Source organism: Panthera onca, chromosome A2 (assembly GCF_046562875.1).
Source record: "Panthera onca isolate mPanOnc1 chromosome A2, mPanOnc1 haplotype 2, whole genome shotgun sequence".
Lineage (NCBI taxonomy): Eukaryota > Metazoa > Chordata > Mammalia > Carnivora > Felidae > Panthera > Panthera onca.
The window spans coordinates 15845323-15864601 of NC_138340.1; the positions used below are offsets into that span (position 1 = coordinate 15845323).

The 19279-nt window shown below is 56.2% G+C and overlaps 1 protein-coding gene across 2 annotated transcripts in view; it reads right to left on the minus strand.

Annotated features, from left to right (window-relative positions):
- Positions 1 to 19279, minus strand: part of FYCO1 (FYVE and coiled-coil domain autophagy adaptor 1) — a 74748-nt gene that overhangs the window by 36964 nt on the left and 18505 nt on the right. For both annotated transcript variants that reach the window (XM_060630811.3, XM_060630812.3), the window contains exons 5-12: positions 16638 to 16744; positions 14562 to 14705; positions 10969 to 11059; positions 7511 to 9805; positions 6358 to 6450; positions 5610 to 5728; positions 3560 to 3727; positions 515 to 664 (exon numbers count right to left, since the gene is read on the minus strand). In XM_060630811.3, the coding sequence (XP_060486794.2) occupies positions 515 to 664; positions 3560 to 3727; positions 5610 to 5728; positions 6358 to 6450; positions 7511 to 9805; positions 10969 to 11059; positions 14562 to 14705; positions 16638 to 16744 (3167 nt within the window). The remainder of the gene's footprint in view (positions 1 to 514; positions 665 to 3559; positions 3728 to 5609; positions 5729 to 6357; positions 6451 to 7510; positions 9806 to 10968; positions 11060 to 14561; positions 14706 to 16637; positions 16745 to 19279) is intronic.

The following is a 19279-nucleotide window of genomic DNA, read 5'->3' on the forward strand; positions in this document are numbered from 1 at the left end:
CAAGCCCACTGGGAGGCGACGTTTTATTTCCCCAGGTGCCAGGAGGCAGGGGATAGGGTACGTGGTCGAGCCCACCTTCTGGGACACACTGACGTGGGGGTTCAGAGGCTCTGAGGGGTCACAGACCCACCCGGGGCCGTGCTGATGACTTTCTATCTGCCTTGGCCCCCACTGAGATTTATAGGAATAACTCTGCCTACCCTTCCTCCGGCCCTAGGAGGGTCTTTGCCGTCTGGGTTCTCCCAGCAAAGCCTCAGCCCCCGCTCTCCCTGGGCTCCAGGAACGCCGCCTTCCCTCTGGTTCCCGCAGCCTGAGGGAGGCCGACGGCTGCCGCTCTCTGGCTGCTCCACAGCCGGATGGGTCCCCTTGACTCTGCCCGCACCCCTGCACCCGACCTCTGCCCCCTTCAGGGATCCCTGCACAGCCCGCCAGGACCCGCGCCTGGCTCCCCGAAGACCGGATGGCCACGTGCTCCTCCCAGACACACAGCGGCGCCTGCGCCCCGCCCGCTGACCTGCAGTGGTGCCTCCGCACCATCCAGCTGAACTCCCGCTTGCAGTCGTGACAGTGGCTGGCCTCCGCGTCCCCGAGCCACCTCTCCTCAGCGCTGAGCTTCTGCTGGAACTCCAGGGCGTCTGACTTTTGCCAGAGAGCATCCTTGTCCCTGGGACAGAGCCACATCAGAATCGGAGAGGAATCCATGACAACAGCAGGGTGATCCCGGAATCACGTCCAAAGACCGAGTGCAAATTTCCCAAGACGTGGAAGGAAGATTCACTCCACTTGGAAACAAACACTCGTCTGTCCCCTGCATCAGTCCCAGACTCAGCTGACAGCACGTGTGTGCGGGCAGAGGGGACCGTGATGCACGTACGGGGTGCCGGCGGCTGCAAAGAGCTGCCAGCGCCCGCACGGGTCACACACTGCTCAGGGATCTAAACGACGCCGTACACGGTCACCTGGAGTTTAAGGTGTAACAGGCTGTCATAATTATAGGACGGCCGGTGTGCTCCGAGCCCAAGGACCTCGAATGTACTGCCCACAGGAATCGTACATGTATTCAGAAACCCTTATGTGTTTATGGTCTGCTCAAGTAACAAGTAATCGTTGGAGATGAAAGGCGTCCTCGCCGGAAAGCCTGATGGGATGTTACTTTCCCTTACTCCTCAGGGAGATGCTATGCGCTCCGGGAAGCAAGACCGGAAGCACAGGGAGGCTTTCCAGAAAGGTCTGGCAGGTGTCAGAACATGCCTGACACACAGGGCAGATGCACACAGAGGTTTCCGTGTTGCTGCTATTACAGCTTCTGACCTGGGAAGGTTTCATTCTTTCCTAGATGGAACCCCGGCCACCATCCCAAGGTCAAGGCAGCCCTGACAACACTTGAGTCCCAAAGAGTAACACTAGAGCCACCGAGGTCTGGTGACAAACTGATGCCACCACCAGAAATGGACTCCAAGGCCACAGACTCTCCCCTTAAATACAAAAGCCAGGGCATGCAACTGACAGGTTCTTCAGGTGCCTGCTGTAGTCAGGAAGCAGGAAGACTCATGCCCTGGACCGGCATCACCCTCCCCGCAGGTCCACAGCCCATCCCTTCTGTCCCCAGGAGGCCAGGGACCCACTCCCTGAAATGCGGGAACGCAGTCAGGACTCGGGCTTCTCCATCACACCCCTCAAAAACATGTCTGAGCTCACAGGTCATAAGTGCCCTGAGTCCCAAATCTGCAAATCGATGATACGTGGGCAGAGGTTTTACACTTCCAGATCAGGTGGAATTTAGTGTCACCATTTTGCAACCCCAAATGAATTGGCAGATTTAGGCAGTGCTTTTAGGCTGCGAACATCGCAAAGAATGGGCTAATCAGATCTTACGTGGGCTCCTGAAGGAAAAGACCCAAACTATAAACCAATTCTATGAGGCGTTCTTGAGAGAACATTTTGAATCTGGGTCTGAGCCAGCCTCTAGTAGAGCAGTGGTTCTCCACTCTGGCTCACTGATCCCTGGGCCCCACCCCAGAAATTCCAGTTTGGTTGGACTGGGTAGGGTCTGGACGTGGGTATCATTTTAACAGCTCCCCTAGGGACTGTAATGTGCACGTAGGGTAGAGAACCACAGCTCTGGTTTCGGCTAACAATTCACAAGAAATAACAAAGATTGGGAGAACATGTTACGTGGTGCCATGGAGACACAACTGGCAAAATCCAGGCTGTGGGAAACTCTACCGGACGAAAGACCTAGCTTCCTCAAAAGTAAATTGTGAAGAAAAAGTTAGAGACACAGTGGCCAAATCAGACTAAGTAAGAGAGATCTAACGTCTCGCCATGCAACGTATGGATCCAGATCCTCATTAGAAAAAAACGTAAGGAAAAAACAATAGGAAAAACACGAAACTGACCAGATGCTTGATGATATTGGGAACCACGGTTAATTTTTAAGCACGGCGATGACACCGTGGTGGCACAAAATGGAGAGTCCTTGTCTTAAGAGAAGCACGTACTGAAACATTTGGAGATGAAATAATATATCTGGAATCTGCATCAAAATAATCTGGGGGGGTGAGGGACACGGCGGGTCTCTGGATGAAACAAGACTGGCCGCGAGGTGAAGGACGCTGAAGCGGGGGGCAGGTACTTGGGGTGCACTGTGCTGGCCTGTTGCTGTACATCTGCAAATTTCCATATGAGAAAGTTAAGACTTTAGGGGCGCCTGGGTGTCCCAGTTGGTTGAGCGTCTTCTGACTCTTGGTTTCGGCTCAGGTCATGATCTCGTGGTTCGTGAGATCAGGCCCCCCGTCGGGCTCTGCGCTGATAGCGTGGGGCCTGCTTGAGATTCTCTCTCCCTCTCTCTGCCCCTCCCCAGCTCGTGCGGTCTCTCCCTTTCTGTCTCTCAACGTAAGTAAATAAACTTAAGAAAACAGAAAAATATAAACAAGAAAAAAAAACGTTTTGAACCACTCTTGCCAACTTGAAAAGTCAGGCCAGTTTCACATGAAAGTCCGGGCTTGCACCTTTTCTTCAGAGGGGAGGCGATGTGGCAAGCCAGGCCCGATGCCTGTGTGGCACCAAGCGGCAGGAGCAGAGCACGTGTGTCCTCCGGGTTCCGAGGGCCCAGCCGGCCCGGCTCACACACTTGCGATGCCACCTGCAGGTGTACGGGTTTGGGAGGCCCGGCACTGGGGAAAGGTGGGACGGAGGAGAAGGGGAAAAGGGCTCGTGAAAGAGGGGCAAGGGGATGGAGAGATTCCTCAGGATACGAGACGGCACTTGCCGTCACTCTCGTGGCTACGCACACAGAGACTTGAAAAATGATTCCCCGGCAGTGTGACAACACAGACTCAGCTGAGCCCTGGTGGGAATGGTGAAATCCACTCGTACGAGGCTGCCGAGGGCCCAAGCAGCCCCTGTCCGTGTGGGAGGCCTTAACAACACAGCACAGACGGACACGGGCCCCCTTCCCGCGAACAGACCTTTCAAGAACAGCTACCTTTCTTTACAGAGAAACCCAGCTCGGGGCGGGGGAGGGAGGGGCAGACGGCTGCTCGCCCCACGCTCTCACCTGAGCAGCTCGATCAGCCTCTCCTCCAGGTACTGCTTGGTTCTATTCAGGTCATCCAGGTCCGCGAGCATCTTCTGGTCATTCTTTTCCCGGTTCGTCACCTCCTGGCAGAGTCTGTTGTAATACTCCTGGATTTTTGTCGTGGCCTTTTCAAGTTCCTTCTGGGTCCTGGTGGAGGGGTGGGGAGTTTACTGAGTGGCCCCTACTTCCGGCTTCCCCCAGGCCTCTGGGCTAACCCAGCCCTCTAACGAAGGCTCCCGCCATCCTCCCAGCCTTTCCCCCTCACGGTGGGGGCGCCCCTTGGTACCACCCGCTCGCAGGTTACGTACCCTCCTGGCCTTCAAAACCCCCCTCGCACACCCAGACTCTTCACACACGAGCCCCTGCAGCCAATACAGTGGACATTTGGGGAGGGCAGGTGACCTCAGTCTGCTGGGAGCACCTCAGCTGAGTTAACTCCACCCAATTCGTTTTCAGGCCGCACTGAGGTTATGAGAGAAGCCCCACGGGTATGGTTCATGGGCTGGGGCTGGGGGGGTTTGCAAGAGGAAAACAGAGTCGGGACAGAAAGAACACAGGAGTAGCTCCCTGGAGGTGACCACGCGGACGAGGACCCGTCTCCCAGGTGTCTTTGGGGCTCTGTGCACGGGGCGGGAGCTGGGCACACAGTGGGCACTCGACGGGCAATGCCAGGTGCTGACCCGACGGCCCGGAGGCCTCAGGAGCTCTGTCCCCTCGTCTCCGTGGTGCCAAATCACCGTCCTCCTGGCCCTGCCCGCCCCACCAGTGGCTCACCTGGCCCCGAGGGCAGTGGTTTCCCAGGGATGTGCTACAAACCCCCAGGCCTGGCAAGGCATTCACAGAAGCTCCACGAGACAGAGGGCTCTGCAGAGACTAATTAATCTCTATCTAATCCAGTCTTCCCACGCCCAGTATAAAGCTGTCGGGAAGTGGTTTACTAGACACCGTCCACCAAAATGACCCCGTGGGCGTGCACCCGATGAGTAAAGTAAAATCCAATCCTGGGCAGGCGGATTATGCGACATTGAGCAGCTAAAACAACTACTCTGAGATCTTACAAACATGCATTTTTTTTTTTTTTTTTTAATGCCACCAACTTAGGAGGTTCTTGCTACTTTTATTACCGCGTGAACACGACTGGGCAGCAGGAGCCCTACGGGGTCTGAACTCTGGAGGAGTCAGATGGGAAGAGATGTACAACCGGGTTACTGAACACCCAGCGTGCTCTAGATCTCACGCTGGGCCTGGGCCCACCTCAGAAGCCGGGCAGTGGGAGGCGATGAGGGACGGGCAGAGAATGGAAAGCCTCAGGACAGTGCGGGGTGCCAGTCTTCGCTGGGGGCACCCAGGTAACTGGGACCCAGCATCCCCGGCAGGACTGGCTTGGCCTCATCACCAAATGATGCCCAGCCCCAGCCCCCCCGCCCCCCATCGCCTGAAAGTGAGGAGGCTCGGGGCGGCCTCGGGGCTGCACAAGTAGGGCCATCCTCCAAGGTTAGACAGTCATGATGGAGGGTGGCAGCACCATGGACAGACACAGACGCAGCGGCAAGAGTCTGCAGGAAGACAAGCCGGCCTGGTGCCAGGCACACTCACTCACCCTCGGCAGGTGCCCGGAAGGCTTCCCCAACCCCCAACCTGCAGACTCTCATTTCACAAAAGAAACGAGGAAGAGCTCGAGTCACAGCTCGTAGTGGGGAAGCATGCACACACGCACACACGCCAGTACCCTAACACGAGACCAGACGCAGAGCTATCTGTCCGAGTACTTTGGTGGGGCAGTTGTCAGGGAAACAGACTCGAGCCAAACGGTCTGGCCTGCGCTCCTGTCGCCATCACCTACGTGCTGTCGGACGCCGCCGGCCCTCCGGGGTACGCTTCTGGCAAAGCCCCTTCCGAGCCTGTGGCTTTTCTTGGAAAAGGTCTTCTTTCACCTGATGCGAGCGGCCGCGCTTCTACGTGACTGCACCAAAGCCCTCCTTCCCCGAAGCCCCCACCGCTGGCTGTGCGGGCGGACCGTGTAACTAACCTGTCTAAGCTCTCGCGCAGGACAGCCCCCTCCTCGTCCTTCTTCCGCAGGGCAGCCTGGCACTCTGCGAGACGCTTGCTGGTGCAGTTCAGCTTCTCTCCCAGCTCTGCCCGGGTGGCCTGGCACAGGACATCGGGGAGAAGACGCTTAGCAAGAGTGTCTTAACAAGAGCCCTCGCGGCAGGCCGGGAAGGGACCTGGCTCTCCGCCCCATCTGGTTGGGTCTCTTTTAACTGGAGGGGGTTTTAAGTTCAAGAGGCCAAGAACCTTTGGTCTGCGCTAGCGGGGCGTGACACACTCCTGTTTGTAATTCTAGCCCCCGAGTATTAATTGCAAGGCGTTGGGGTGCTTGGGGGGGGCCGCAGGAATCCGAATCTCGGAGGGGTGGCTGGGGGCAGGGCTCCCCCTGGGTTCAGAACCACCGGCTCAAGAGACGCCTGCAGAGACGGCTGAGGAGCACAGTCTGTTTCCTTTCCATAGGGCTGGCTGGAAACCACAGCTGGCAGCCCCAGCCAGGGGTCCAGGAGGTAGAAGGCTGCGGTGCACACCCAGGATGCCTACAGGGCCGTACGGACGGGAGCTCCGGCTCGAGAACTGGGAGCCTTGCGGGCGGCCCTCCTAACGGGTCCAGTGGAAAGCATGCCGGGCCCTGTTCCCTGACAGGCGCACACACTGGGGTGGGAACGACCGGGCAGAGGTGGGCACCCCAGGCTCCCGGGCTGCTGGTCAGCACACTTCCCGGGGCCTACCTTCAGCCTCTCCGCAGCCTCCTCGGCGGCCTGCAGCTGCCGGCCTCGCTCCTCAAGCTGGGCCCTGAGGCTCCCGCAGTCTTCACTGGCAGCCTGGAGATGATGGGAGAGGGGTCGTCAAAGTGGGGTCCTGACATACGGAGACCCCCCCCCCCGCAGCCCCATTCCCCCGAATGGGTAAAAACAAGCTACCCCTCTCTTCTGCACCAAACTCAGTAAGCTTTGGGCTTCACTGGTGACAACATCCTTTCAAGCTTACTAAGACACTGAGTTTGGTCCTCAAACTTAGGGTTTAATTTCTGCAAGGAAAAAAGTGCCCCATGAGCCACACAGAGCAGCACAGGATGGGTGACACAGCGCGGGAGGCACATCTGTGTCTGGGAGTGAGCACAGACCTCGGTGCAAACGAGCAAGTTTGGAAGCCCAAACCCCACGGCCATCCTGCTCGTGTCCTGGGTCGTAGCCACTCTTAACCCTTTTTCTCTGTGCAGTCCCAAAGGCACGTGGGAGCCCGCTGTCTATCCCAAGGGCTTTGTGACAAACTAACTGAGCCAGTTTCTTACCACGGCGCCTGTCATCAGGATGGCACGTGAAGGGCCAGAAAACCCAGGGACAGGGCTCGCAGGCGGGAAGTGCTGGTGCCTGCAATAGGTTCTAGAGACTAGGGCAAGGGTCTCAAACTCACAGGCCCAGAGGGGCTGGGCAAGTACCTAAACGAGTGTAAGAAAAACACCAAAGGGTGCGTGTGTCCTTGAAAGGGGGCAGCCACCACCCAGCTCCTGGCGACTGCTGCCGGGTGGCAAGGAGGGCACAGTCTCTGAGATCTTCTGAGATTTCAAAGGAAGCCCCCAGACTGAATTTGTAAACATCTGGCTCTTTAAATGCTGGCTACTAATTTTAAAAAGCCACTCCGTATGAGCCAAACCCGTCTGCAACCACCTTGGGTTTAGACTTCTGGGCTGGGGCGTTGCTCTGGACACGTGCCCTAAAGTGTCAGTGCGGGGGGGCGGGGGAAGGGTGCTGTGGCCTAGCCATGTCTGCCCGGCTGCCCGGTACATTCTTAGGCCGTCGCGTGCCACATGGCTGCAGACGCGTCCTATCCTCTCGTGGGCCCGTCGGGCCCCGCCGCAGTGGGGGTCGAGGCCGGGACTACCTTCAGTCTGCTCTGGTGGTCCATGATCTCGGTGCTCAGCTGGAACTTGAGAGCGCTGAGCTCCTCACGTGCGGCCTCCTGGAGGCTCTGCGCCCGCTGCTCGGCCTGGGCCAGCTGGGCCTGCAGGCCGGGCAAGGAGCGGGCTGCCTCCTCGGCCACCTTCAGCCTCTCCTGCAAGCTGTCCTTCTCTCGCTGCAGCCCAGCCACTCGGTGCTCCAGGCCCTCCCGCTCCCTTGAGGCCGCCTCTCTGGCGTCACGGAGCTCCCGGACGGCACGGGCCAGGGCCTCCTCCGCCTGCTGTTTCTCCACGAGCTGAGTGCAGCGGTGGCCGTGGGGCTCGGCTGTGTCTGCGCTGGCCCCGGGGAGCTGCTCCCGCGGCTCGGCCTGTCCCAGCGGGGCTTCCCGGGAGCCGTGTCCTGCCTGGGACTGCTCCTCCTCGGCCCTGTCCTCCCGCAGCGCCCCTTCGTGCCCCGAGCCCTGCGGCGGCTCCCGACCGCGGGCCTTCTTGAGGGCCTCGTTCTGCTCCTGCAGCTGCTGCACGAGGGCCCTGTGCTCCCTCAGAGCGGCCTCGGCCACACTCAGCTGGCTCTGGGCCTTCTCCCGGTCACCCAGGGCTGCCTGGAGCTCGGCCTGAAGTTCTGGCACCCCCGCCTCCCCCTGCCGGGCCTCTGGCTCTGCCTGACTCGGGGCCAGCTGGGCCCCCGGCTCCCGGGGGGCGGTGCCTTCGGGGGGGCCGAGCCCCTGCTGGCCTTTCTCCGCACGGAGGGTCTCGATCAGCTGGGTCTGCCGCTGGCACTGGCTCTCAAGAGCCTTGAGCTCCCTTTCCTGGGCCTCTGCCCGCTGCCGGCACTGCCCCACTGCCTCCTGCAGCTGCTGGCACTCGGCCTCCTTGCTCCGCAGGGCGGCCTCCTTCGCCGCCGCGTGGGCCCTCATGGTCTCCTTGGCCTTCCTCACGGCCAGGAGGCTCGCCTCCATCTGGTCTCCCATGTGCCGGATGCTGGCCTGCTCAGACTCCAGGGAGGCCAGGGAGCTCCGGATGGCCGCCTCCCGCTGCTGCAGCGCCTGGTAGTCGGCCTCCAGGGCCTGCAGCTTGCCCTCGAGGAGCTGGTTGCGCTCCAGTGCTTTCTGCAGCTCCTTCTTCAGCTCCCCGTCGGCCTGCTGGAGCCTCTCCTCCCGTCCACTCCCTGGCGTCTCGGGGCCACCTGTCTGGCCCTCCTGTGGGCTGCGCTGCCCCTCCTCCGGTCCCCCGGAGGCCTGCCGCGGGGTGGCGCCCGGGGGCCCCGGCTGCTCGGCCAGCCGCTCCAGCGCCCCCACCTTCTGGCTCAGGTGGTCTCTGTCCCGGGCGAGCTGCTGCCTCTGCTCCTCCAGGTCACCCACGTGCTGGCTCAGCTGCGCCAGCTGGGCCTCCAGGACCCGCAGCTGCCGCGCCAGAGCCCCGGCCTCCTGCTCCAGCAACTCCTTCTCCTGTCGCCGCTGCCGCTCCTCCTGCCTCACCTCTGCCAGCTCCTCCTCCAGGGAGCTCAGGTGGGCGAGGGCCTCGTGCAGCTGTCGCCGCAGCCGGGTGGCCTCCTGCCCCTTCCCGGCCAGCTCCTCCAGCCGGTGCTCCAGGCCGGCCCGGGCCTCCTCCTTCAGCCGCAGCTCCTCGGCCAGCTGCCCCAGCTGGGCGCTCTGCTGCCTGCTGAGCTCCTGGACCTTGGCGTGCTCTCTCTCCAGGGCCCGAAGCTTCTCCCCCAGCTCCTGGGTCTCCGGCGCCGGGTCCCCGGGGAGGGGCTTCCGCCGCCCCGGCGTGTCCGGCACCGGAGCAGGCACCGAATCTGCCTCCCGCTCTGCCGACCGCGGGTTCTTCCTGTCCGGCGAGCCCCACGCGGCCTCGAGCTCCCGGGCCAGAGGCTGCAGCACGGACTCCAGCCGCCGCAGGGCCGAGTGGGAATCCTCCTCCTCCTCCGCCACTCCCCGCTCCAGGGCCCGCAGGCACTCCTGAAGCTCCTTCACGGCGCTCTGTGTGGCCTGGGTGACCTCCCACTGCTTCTGGAGCTCGGCCACCAGGCGAGTGAGGCGGGCGTTGTCCTCAGCCGCGGCACGGCCCCTCTCCCTCTCCGTCTGCAGCTGCTCCCCCTGCAGGCTGACGGTCGCCCTCAGCTCCTGGTTCTCTGTGTCCAGCTGGTGCACCTGCTCCTGCAGCTGCTTCTCCCGCACCTCCAGCTGGTCCAGCTCCAGGCGCATCTCGTCGAAGCCCTCCAGCGCCTCGTTGTGTAAGGGGCCGCTCAGGTCAAAGCTGGAGGCCGTCTCCTGAGTCTGGGGAGGAGAAAGAGAACACAAGTGGCTTTGGCACGGAAGCTACGCGGCTCCTGGGAAAAGCGCTTGAGTTTGATGAGAACAGAGACCAAAATACAGCAATCACGGGACGTAAGGCTGGTCTATCGAGCTAGCCAAAGGGCTGGAAGCACGAGCTGCAGGAGGTCAGGGCGCATCCTAAAGGCACAACCCACACACGTGAGCTCCGCCCGGGGCCTCGGAACCCGCGTGTCCCATCCAGCCTCCTGCAGCTTTGGGAGCGTAATGGACACTGGTGCTTAGATTCGTTAAGTTACATTCAAATTATTGTCCACCACTGCTCCAGACCTACAACTCCTGTTGTGATTCAACCACAAAACAGTTAAAGCTCCATTTATTCGCCAGTCTTAATGCTTTTCCTATTTTTTACATCTTGTTTTTAACTGCACTGCTCTTTCCTATAGAACTACATGCAGCTATGATACATTCACTTTCTAACACAGTTAACAAAATTAACCCCGCCCACGAACACCGCCTGAGCACTCACTGGTCTATGTCAAGCCCGGAAGCACTGTGCGTGCACTCCGTCACTCAGTCCGCAACATCACCTCGTGAGCTACGATGACTTTCATGCCCCCATTTTCTAGATGAGACAGCTGAGGTTTCAAGAGGGTGAGTGGTCTGCCCAGGGTCACACAACTCACGGGGGACAGTCAGCTGCTTTTAACCCAAGTGCCAAACTGCTTCGGGGCACCTTGGGTGGCTCAGTCGGTTTAAGCGTCCGACTTCGGCTCAGGTTATCATGTCACGGTTCGTGGGTTCAAGCCCTACGTCGGGCTCTGTGCTGACAGCTCGGAGCCTGGAGCCTGCTTCGGATTCTGTCTCCCTCTCTCTCTGCCCCTCCCCGGCTCATGCTCTTCCAAAAATAAATAAATAAATATTAAAAAAAAAAAAAAAGATACTTTAAAAGCTTCTAACAAAATCTAACCTCCAAGAGGCCTAAATTCTCTTGGGTTATAAAAACCTGGACTGTAGGAAGCACAGGGTATAACTGAGGGGTTACGTTGCTCTGGCTGGAACAAAAGGTGTCTGAGAACAGCCCCTCCCCCCGCCCCATTGTAAGCAGCAAGGACATACGCTGGCTGACACGGTAGGGAGGAAGTCCCCAGCCTTTCTGGCATTACCTGCAGGTAGTTGCTCACCAAGCTGCTCATGCTGGAGCTTCGGCTGGGGGGTCTCCACAGGTAGGCAGAGGAGCCAGCGGCCAGCGTCCTCCTGTGGGGCCACAGAGCAGACAGGCCTGGGTCAGAGCAGGAAATACACACGCGCGTACGTGCACCCGGGGGCCTTGGTTATCACAAGGCACCCAGTGGTGGGAGGGGGCAGTGCCCTCCCAGATAGAGCGTAACAAGGCAAAACCCATCAGCTTCTGCCAAAGGGCAGATTTACGTGGGTCTACAGCGGATGCACTCCACTGCTGAGTTTCAATGTAAGGCCTCTCCACCCGCTGCCCAAAAAGAACGAAATGAACATATTACTTCCCAATTTTTGCTTTAAATTTTCCTTACATCTCTGTTCCTGTCATAGTCTGCTCGTGAGGGAAAAGTGGCAATCAATCTGAGAAATAAAGGTGACATGGTGCTTGGAGGCAGCCTTGCAGTGGTCATAAAAGTACAACTAGCCTGGGGCGCCTGGGTGGCTCAGTCGGTTGGGCGTCCGACTTCGGCTCGGGTCGTGATCTCGCGGTCCGTGAGTTCAAGCCCCGCGTCGGGCTCTGTGCTGACAGCTCAGAGCCTGGAGCCTGTTTTGGATTCTGTGTCTCCCTCTCTCTGACCCTCCCCCGTTCATGCTCTGTCTCTCTCTGTCTCAAAAATAAATAAACGTTAAAAAAAATTTAAAAAAGGAAAAAAAAAAAAAAGTACAACTAGCCTAAGTCTGTATCCCTAGGGAAGCAGATAAACTGGTTTAGTTGCGGGGCGCCCAGGTGGTGCAGTCAGTTAAGCGTCCAACTCTTGATCTCGGCTCAGGTCATGATCTCACGGTTGGTGGGTTTAATCCCTGCGTCGGGCTCTGTGCTGACAGTGCAGAGCCTGCTTGGGATTTTCCCCCTCCTCTCTCTCTGCCCCTTCCCCGCTCATGCACGTGCTCTCCCTCTTAGAATAAACTTAAATAAATAAATAAATAAATAAATAAATAAATAAACTGGTTTACTTGCACAAGAGAATACTCTATACCATGGGTCAGAGATCTCTTTTTTAGTGAAGGACCACATAGAACGCATTTCACACTTGCAAGCCTTATGGTCTCCGTCACAACAACTCGACTCTGCCACTGTTGCAGGAGAGCAGCCGTGGACAACATGGAAATGAGTGTGGGAAGCCGTGTGGGCTGTGGCCTGTTGACCCCACTCTACAGCTACAGAACTCCGTGTGTCTAAAACCGTGTGAAATGAACAAAAGCAAGTTGCAAACGGATGGCTATCTCACGGTTCGGTGTGTGCAAAATTTAAAAATAAATACAAAACAAAACCATACGTATATAAGATATCTACGGATACACACACAGTGAAACACAAGAATACTTGGGAATGACCTGCATCGACTACAGGGCTGTGATTACTTCTAGGCAGGAATTGAAGAGAAAAGCCTGACGGTGGGTGGGGCTTTATTTGGAGCTGGAAGATTTTATTTCCTACAAAGATAGTATCAGACATGACAACAACCAAAAAAAAAAAAAAAAAAAATACCCCCCAAAAACAAAAACAACCCCAAGCCCCCAAAATCCCAGCTTGATGGGGCTCCCACTGGGCAAATATGGAATGATTTAAGCTTCAAAATGAAAGATTACAGTGACAGACTATAACCCACTGAATAAAATAACCCACGAGTCAACACTGCTATCAATCAATCAATACATGAATGAGGAAGAAGGAAAAGATCTTTCTTACGATAGGGTGCTAGCTACTAATGTAGAAGGAGGAATGGAGTCAGAAAAATCATGACGGACTCAGGCAAGAATTACCAACGGATGCTGAAACTAACAGGTGGCAGATTTAGAAACAAAAAATGGGGTAACAACCTCATCGTAAAATATCTTCCCCTAAGAAACACACCGATTACTTGGGGTGCCTGGGTGGCTCAGTCGGTTAAGTGTCCGACTTCGGCTCAGGTCATGATCTCACAGTTCGAGATTTTGAGCCCCCTGTCAGGCTCTGTTCTGACAGCTCAGAGCCTGAAGCCTGCTTGGGATTCTGTGTCACCCTCTCTCTCTCTGCCCCTTCCCCCACTCACACTCTGTCTCTCTCAAAAATAAATAAACATTAAAAAAAATAAAAAGAAACACACTGATTACAAAGGGAGATACAGTAACTTTAGGGAGATCTTGGAAACACCAGATGACTTAATAGTCACGGTTAACCACCCTGGTAATGAAACAAATCAACATCATGTGTCTCCAGACGATAGGCTGAAGAGGACACAACATCTGGGGTACTCCCTCTGGAAATACTTACCCTGCACCTCACAATGAGGAATAGCCTAGGCAAACACAAACGAAAGAACATTTTACAAAATAATTGGCTTGCGCTTTTCCAAAATGTCTACACTATCAAAGACAAAGACAGGGAAACTGTTCCAAGTTCAAAGAGATCAGAGAGACCTGGCATTAATTGCAGCATGTGTTTCTGGGCTGGCTTTTGGTTTATAAAAGACATTATTGGGATAATTCCTAAAATCTGGCCTATAAATCAGTAGCATTGTATCAATATTCATTTCCCAATCTTAATAACTACCCTGAGGTTATACATAAGAGGGTGCCCTTGACTTTAGGAAATATACCATGAGGTACCTAGGAATAGAGAGAGGGGAATCGACTCTGTAACTTACTCTCAAATGGCCTAGGAAATACACCAGCATGTACCGATAAAGAGAAAGAATGATAGAAACAGTTGTAGTAAAACACTGGTAATTAGGGAAATCGAGGTAACAGCCAGATGAACGCTCTGTGGCATTTCGGGGGCAACTCTGCTGGTAATTATGAATTGATTTTGAAAATTAAGAAGTTTTAAAAAGGACATGTACAGCAAATACGGCAAACGGTTAGCTATTTGATCTCGGAGGTTGGCCCATGGGCATCGTCACGTCCAGTACTTTTCTCTACATAGAAAATACTCCTAATGTAAAATATAAAAATTTACATTAAGAAAAAATCTGTATCAACAGAAAGCAAAACAAAGAATGCTGGACTGGAGGTGAGCTCGAGTCTGGCACCTCATCCCTGACCTTGGGCAGGTCCCCCTGTCGTCTGAGCCTGTCCCCTCCCATCTCCCTCCTGGAGTGGCACGGGAGTGCCACACTGGTAAGAAGTGAAAATCCTGCAGCTTTTCTAGCAACCCCTGCATGGGTGAGCTGTACCTCCCTCTCCTGCGGCCTGCAACTCTGCAAGAACACAACCAGGAAAAAACCCACCGGCTCCCCGCAGGCCGCCCCCGAGTTCCTTAACACACTGAAGAAACCTCAGGTTTTGCATATGTGTCTCCACTGACTCATTTGCCACCTGGCTGATGGGGAGAGTTTCAGGTTGGAGCCTTCCGATGTTATCATCGTTAATCACAGACACAACAACGTCTGTTCGATCAGGAGGGCCTGAGAGAGCTGCCAAACCTTTATTTATGTAATTTACCGAGGGACCCAACTGCTGGCAGGACACTGGGGGCAATCTGGAGAACTTCAAGCATCTCTTTCCCCCGTCTTTTCAACCAAGCGATTCGTCAAAGTACCTGGCAAACGTCGGCCAGGCGGCGTCCAAATCGTAGCCCCTGGATGCCAGGTCAAACTGAACCTCAGTGAGCTCGTAGAGCTGGCCCACGATGTCGGAGCTCAGCTTCGGTTTCAGAAAGGGGCTCCGTGCATAATACCAGTCACTGCAGGGAAGCACAGATAGGGACTGATCGCAAGAGCAATAAAGGGTAAGGAAAGACTGAACCTGATACGGCTCTGCCTTAACAAATTCTAACTCCGGTGACTAATGAGTTAAATTCAGACAGACAGACACACACACACACCAATTTGATTTTCTTTCGAATGAGCTTGCTCTTCAAGGAAATTGCTGGAATGAACTAGATGCATATTCACTTATTGTTTACATCCTATTTCCCCAAAAAGGATATGAGAAAACTTAAATCTCAATTATTTGCCCGGAAAGGGACAGCTATTGGGGAAAGAACTCTTCTTTTTTGAAATGTAACCTCATCTTCTATTCCTTGTAGAGAAATCAACAACGGAACGGTGAGCTCACGGCTAACTTCTGTCCAGATGCCAATGTTAAAGCCAAGAAACAAAACATCTGCACCTGGAGGTGCTGGTTGTTTCGCTTCACCTGGAGCAAGAAGAATTTAAAAAGGCCACACTGTGGGGCTCCTGGGTGGCTCAGTCGGTTAAGCATCTGACTTCGGCTCAGGTCATGATCTCACAGCTTGTGAGTTCGAGCCCCACCTTGGGCTCTGTGCTGATAGCTCGGAGCCTGGAGCCTGCTTCGGATTCTGTGTCTCCCTCTCCCTCTGCCCCTCCCCTGCTCACACTTTGTCTGTCTGTCTGTCTCTCTCTCTCTCTCTCAATAATAAGTAAACATTAAAAAAATTTTTTTTTTTTTTTTTAAATTTAAAAAGGCCACACTGAGGGCCGCCTGGGTGGCTTAGCGGGCTAAGCGGTCGAGTCTTGATCTTGGCTCAGGTCACGATCTTGCGGTTTGTGAGTTCAAGCCCCGCGTCGGGCTATGCGCCGACGGTGCGGAGCCTGCTTGGGATTCTGTCTTTCCTTCTCTCCGCCTCTCCCCTGCTTGTGCTCTCAATCTATCCCTCTCAAAAATAAACACACACTAAAAAGTTTAAAGTAAATAAATAAAAAGGCCACGCTGATGAGTGCAAAGACGCCTGTGAAATGGGACACATTGGAAGCCAAGCTGCTTGTGACAGTTCTTACCACACACCTGGAACAAAATAATCTTCAAACCAAACGTGAGAAGATTCTTAACGCACCTGAATTCACAAAGCCCGTCACATGCATGAGACATACATCTTTATGCAAATCAATCTTAAAGACGACAAATGAAACACAGTATTTTCCCCCAACCTTTTTTTTTTTTAATCCACAAGTGATTTCTTTGATTGAGTGGAAGAACCCTCCCTAGGGAGGGGGGAGGGGGAGCTGGGAAAGGCTGCTGGGAAATCGGCAGGTTCTGCTGATAGGTGCCGGACCCGTAGCTCCTCTTTCCACACGCCGGTGACACGCTCAGTCCCCTCCCTCCCTCCCCCGCGGCCCAGGCTTCAGCACCAGCGCCACAAAGACCGACCCCCTGGACAACCCGGGCTCTAGACCTGGCCACCTACTTCAACGTCCAGAGAGCCTAGACACAGCCAGCAGGTGTCGACTCGGGGTCTCGGGCGAGGCCCCGGGCTCGGTGGGGTTAAAAATCCCATAGCTGAATCTGCCGAGAGGCCAAGGCTGCGGCCCGGTGGTTCAGGGTGGCCAGCGGGGCCTGTCCATTCATCAGGGTCAGGCCCCAGGACACGCCAGCCATGGGGGCAAACTCCCCGGCCTTACGAGCTCAGAGATCCGCATCCGAGCTCTTGCGTCAGGACTCAGCGTCAGTGGGGCCCGGAGAAAGGCCCTCGGCCTCTCGGGGCTTCAGGTCCTCACCTGGGACCAGGCGGTGCTGCTGTCGGGCAGGTGGGAGAGGACCGCGTGGGTGGGAGGGCCGGGGGGCCACCCCGGCAGGCGCGTCTGCTGTGGGCTCACTGTCCCGAACGAGGGGACCTCAGCTCGCGGCGTGCAGCCCAGCGCGGCCGTGCGTTTACCTGGTCACTTTGGTGTTCATGAAGCACTGCTGTAAGGTATCTGCCAACCGCTGGTGCACCAGGGAGTAGCGAACGAACGCCCTTCCTCTTCCCAGAGATGTCCGGAGCTGGAAACGAGGAGAGCACGTGGCCGTGAGGAGCCGGGAGCCTGACCTCCAGTCGCCCGGAGGGCGAGGCCTGAAGCAGCCAGACCCCTTGGCGTCCTTCAGGGGAGAAGGACCCGCAGACTCCGGGGAACACGGCAAGGAAGACGCGTTCACGGGAGGCTCTGGGACATCGCTTTCAGGACGCACGTGTCATTCTCCCGCCCCGGCTCCACCCGGAGCCCTGGGTTTGGCGTCAGATGGGACACCGTGGGAGCTCACTGGGGACACTTAGGAGAAAATGTGGCAGGTAGAGGAGGGGCCCCTCACACCAATATGAAGCGAGCTCGAGGAAGGGGCCATCTCGGTTTGCCTCATGTCCGGCTTAGTTTTGAGGTGCAGGGGAAGAGGCCAGGAGGCCGGCTGGAGCCCCCGTGGGAGGGGAAGAGAGAGGAGGGGAAAGGCAGGGGTGCATAGGGGGGACTTATAAGAAGTTCGGATGGATGTGTGATGGCCCACTCGGTGTTCTCACGAAACCATCAGTAAAATCGGGACGTGTCGACGCCGTCCCGGTCGGATTTAAGATAGGCCAGCTCTGCACTTGGTCAGAAGGTACCCAGGGGATAAGAGAGAGCTGGGCTCTCTCGAGGCAGCCCGGTCACACTGGGGTAACAAAGAAAAGCATCGCGTGTGGCTCCGTTTCAGGAAGTCTGAAACGGACAGCACGGGAGGGTCCAGCTGCGGGCCCGCCTTGGAAACCTCACCCCACGGTGCCCGAACGTGGCTTCTCGAGAGGTTTCCGGGAGCTTATCGGGAGGGAGGTGGGCGTGCCGGCCAGAGAGTCTGCTGTGAGGCGGCCAAAGCAGGGCTCTGCCAGTTGTGGGCACAGGCGGCCGGTTTGCGTAACGGGATTCATTCTGGATGTTTCGCCCCCAGCAGCTCCACGTGAGTGGGAAGGAATCCGGGGCCCCCTCAAGCTGCCATGTGTACCCTGCCCTGTCAGGCTCGGGGGTCTGAGCGGGGTAAGTACAGACCCCATACCCTCCTCACCCCGTCAGAGGTGAGAAATGTTTAACCTGGTGGCGGGGGACAGGGGCAGCCCCGTTCCAACCAAAAGAAGGTCCTGACACCCCACGCCATCAGGACGCCAACCGTGGCACGGGCTTGAGACAGGAAATCTGTGGTACAGCCTCAAGTACGGCCTTTTCGAATCGATGAGGTAAACATTCCGGTACGCAGCACCCCTGCAGCTCAGAGCTGGGGGTTTTTGGATTGCTGACTCAAGAAAACGATACCACAATATGAAGTAGCCTTAAAAAAAATAAAAAGGTGTGAAGCATCAAGAACAGGAGAGGCTGTGAGCCTCTTATTTTAAGAGAGAGAGAGAGAGAGAGAGAGAGAGAGAGAGAGCGCGCGCGCGCTAGTGGGGGAGGAGCAGAGAGAGAGGGAAGACACAGAATCCGAAGCAGGCTCCAGGCTCCGAGCTGTCAGCACAGAGCCCGATGGGCGCCTCGAACCCACAAACCGTGAGATCATGACCTGAGCCGAAGTCGGACGCTTAACCGACTGAGCCACGCAGGCGCCCCCCAAATTGATTATATATGTTACATATATGTGGAGTGATTCATTTAAAGAGGTATCTTGCAACATCCTTTGTACTCCGAGTGAAAACAGTGCACAGCTTTTTTTATTTTTTAGTGTTCTGAGGTCATGGGTTCATTTTCCTTACCTATCTCCTTAAATGCTTAGCACCTAGTCCAAACTTCGCCGCACTGTATCGAGAAGCTCTACCACAGCTGGAGAGGGCAGGAAGTCCGCAAGGGACTCCAGAGCAGATTCGGTTTCCTGCCAGGCCACTGTGCTGACACCCCAACGGCGCGCTGCACCCCGGAAGGGAGCCTGTCCGTCTCGGGGAAAGACGCGTAGGCCAGGTTGAGCTTATTCGGAACCCCTGGAAGTGGCTGATTACAACCTTGGATGAGTTTAGCCTAAAGGGCTGATTCCCACCCCGAGGGGGCCTGAGGTGGGCCCAGCTATGCTCCTTACCCATTAACTTTTACCTTCTGGCTTGTCGGCTTTGGGCAACACTCCATCGGTACGGTTAACCCGAACACCCGGCAGCCCTGTGGCCTGGTGCCATTCCCGGGAATCCCCACCAAGGGTGCCTGCGGGGAGCACGGTCTACACAGCCTTCGGGAAACCGACAATGTCCGTGCAAGCAGGGAACGCTTTTTTGCTTGAGAAGTCAGCTTCCCTGGCCTTGGATCATCTAAAGGTCTGTGTGCTATGCAAGAGGTAGATTTCAGCATTTTGTAACCCAGGGCCGTGAGGACTAAGCTAAACTTATTTGCAGACTTCAGCTGTCTGAAGCCGTAAAGTCAAAGGCCTCCGGTGCTCTGAGGAGTGGAAGGCCGGACAGCGACACCGAGAACTTCTTCCAGACTTTCGGAGAGAAGGCAATGAGACCCTCTCTGGGTGGGTGACGCATGAAAATGCTCAAGACCATGGCGCTGCATGGACGTTATGGAAATCCAAGGAACAGACGCCTGACAGCCAACG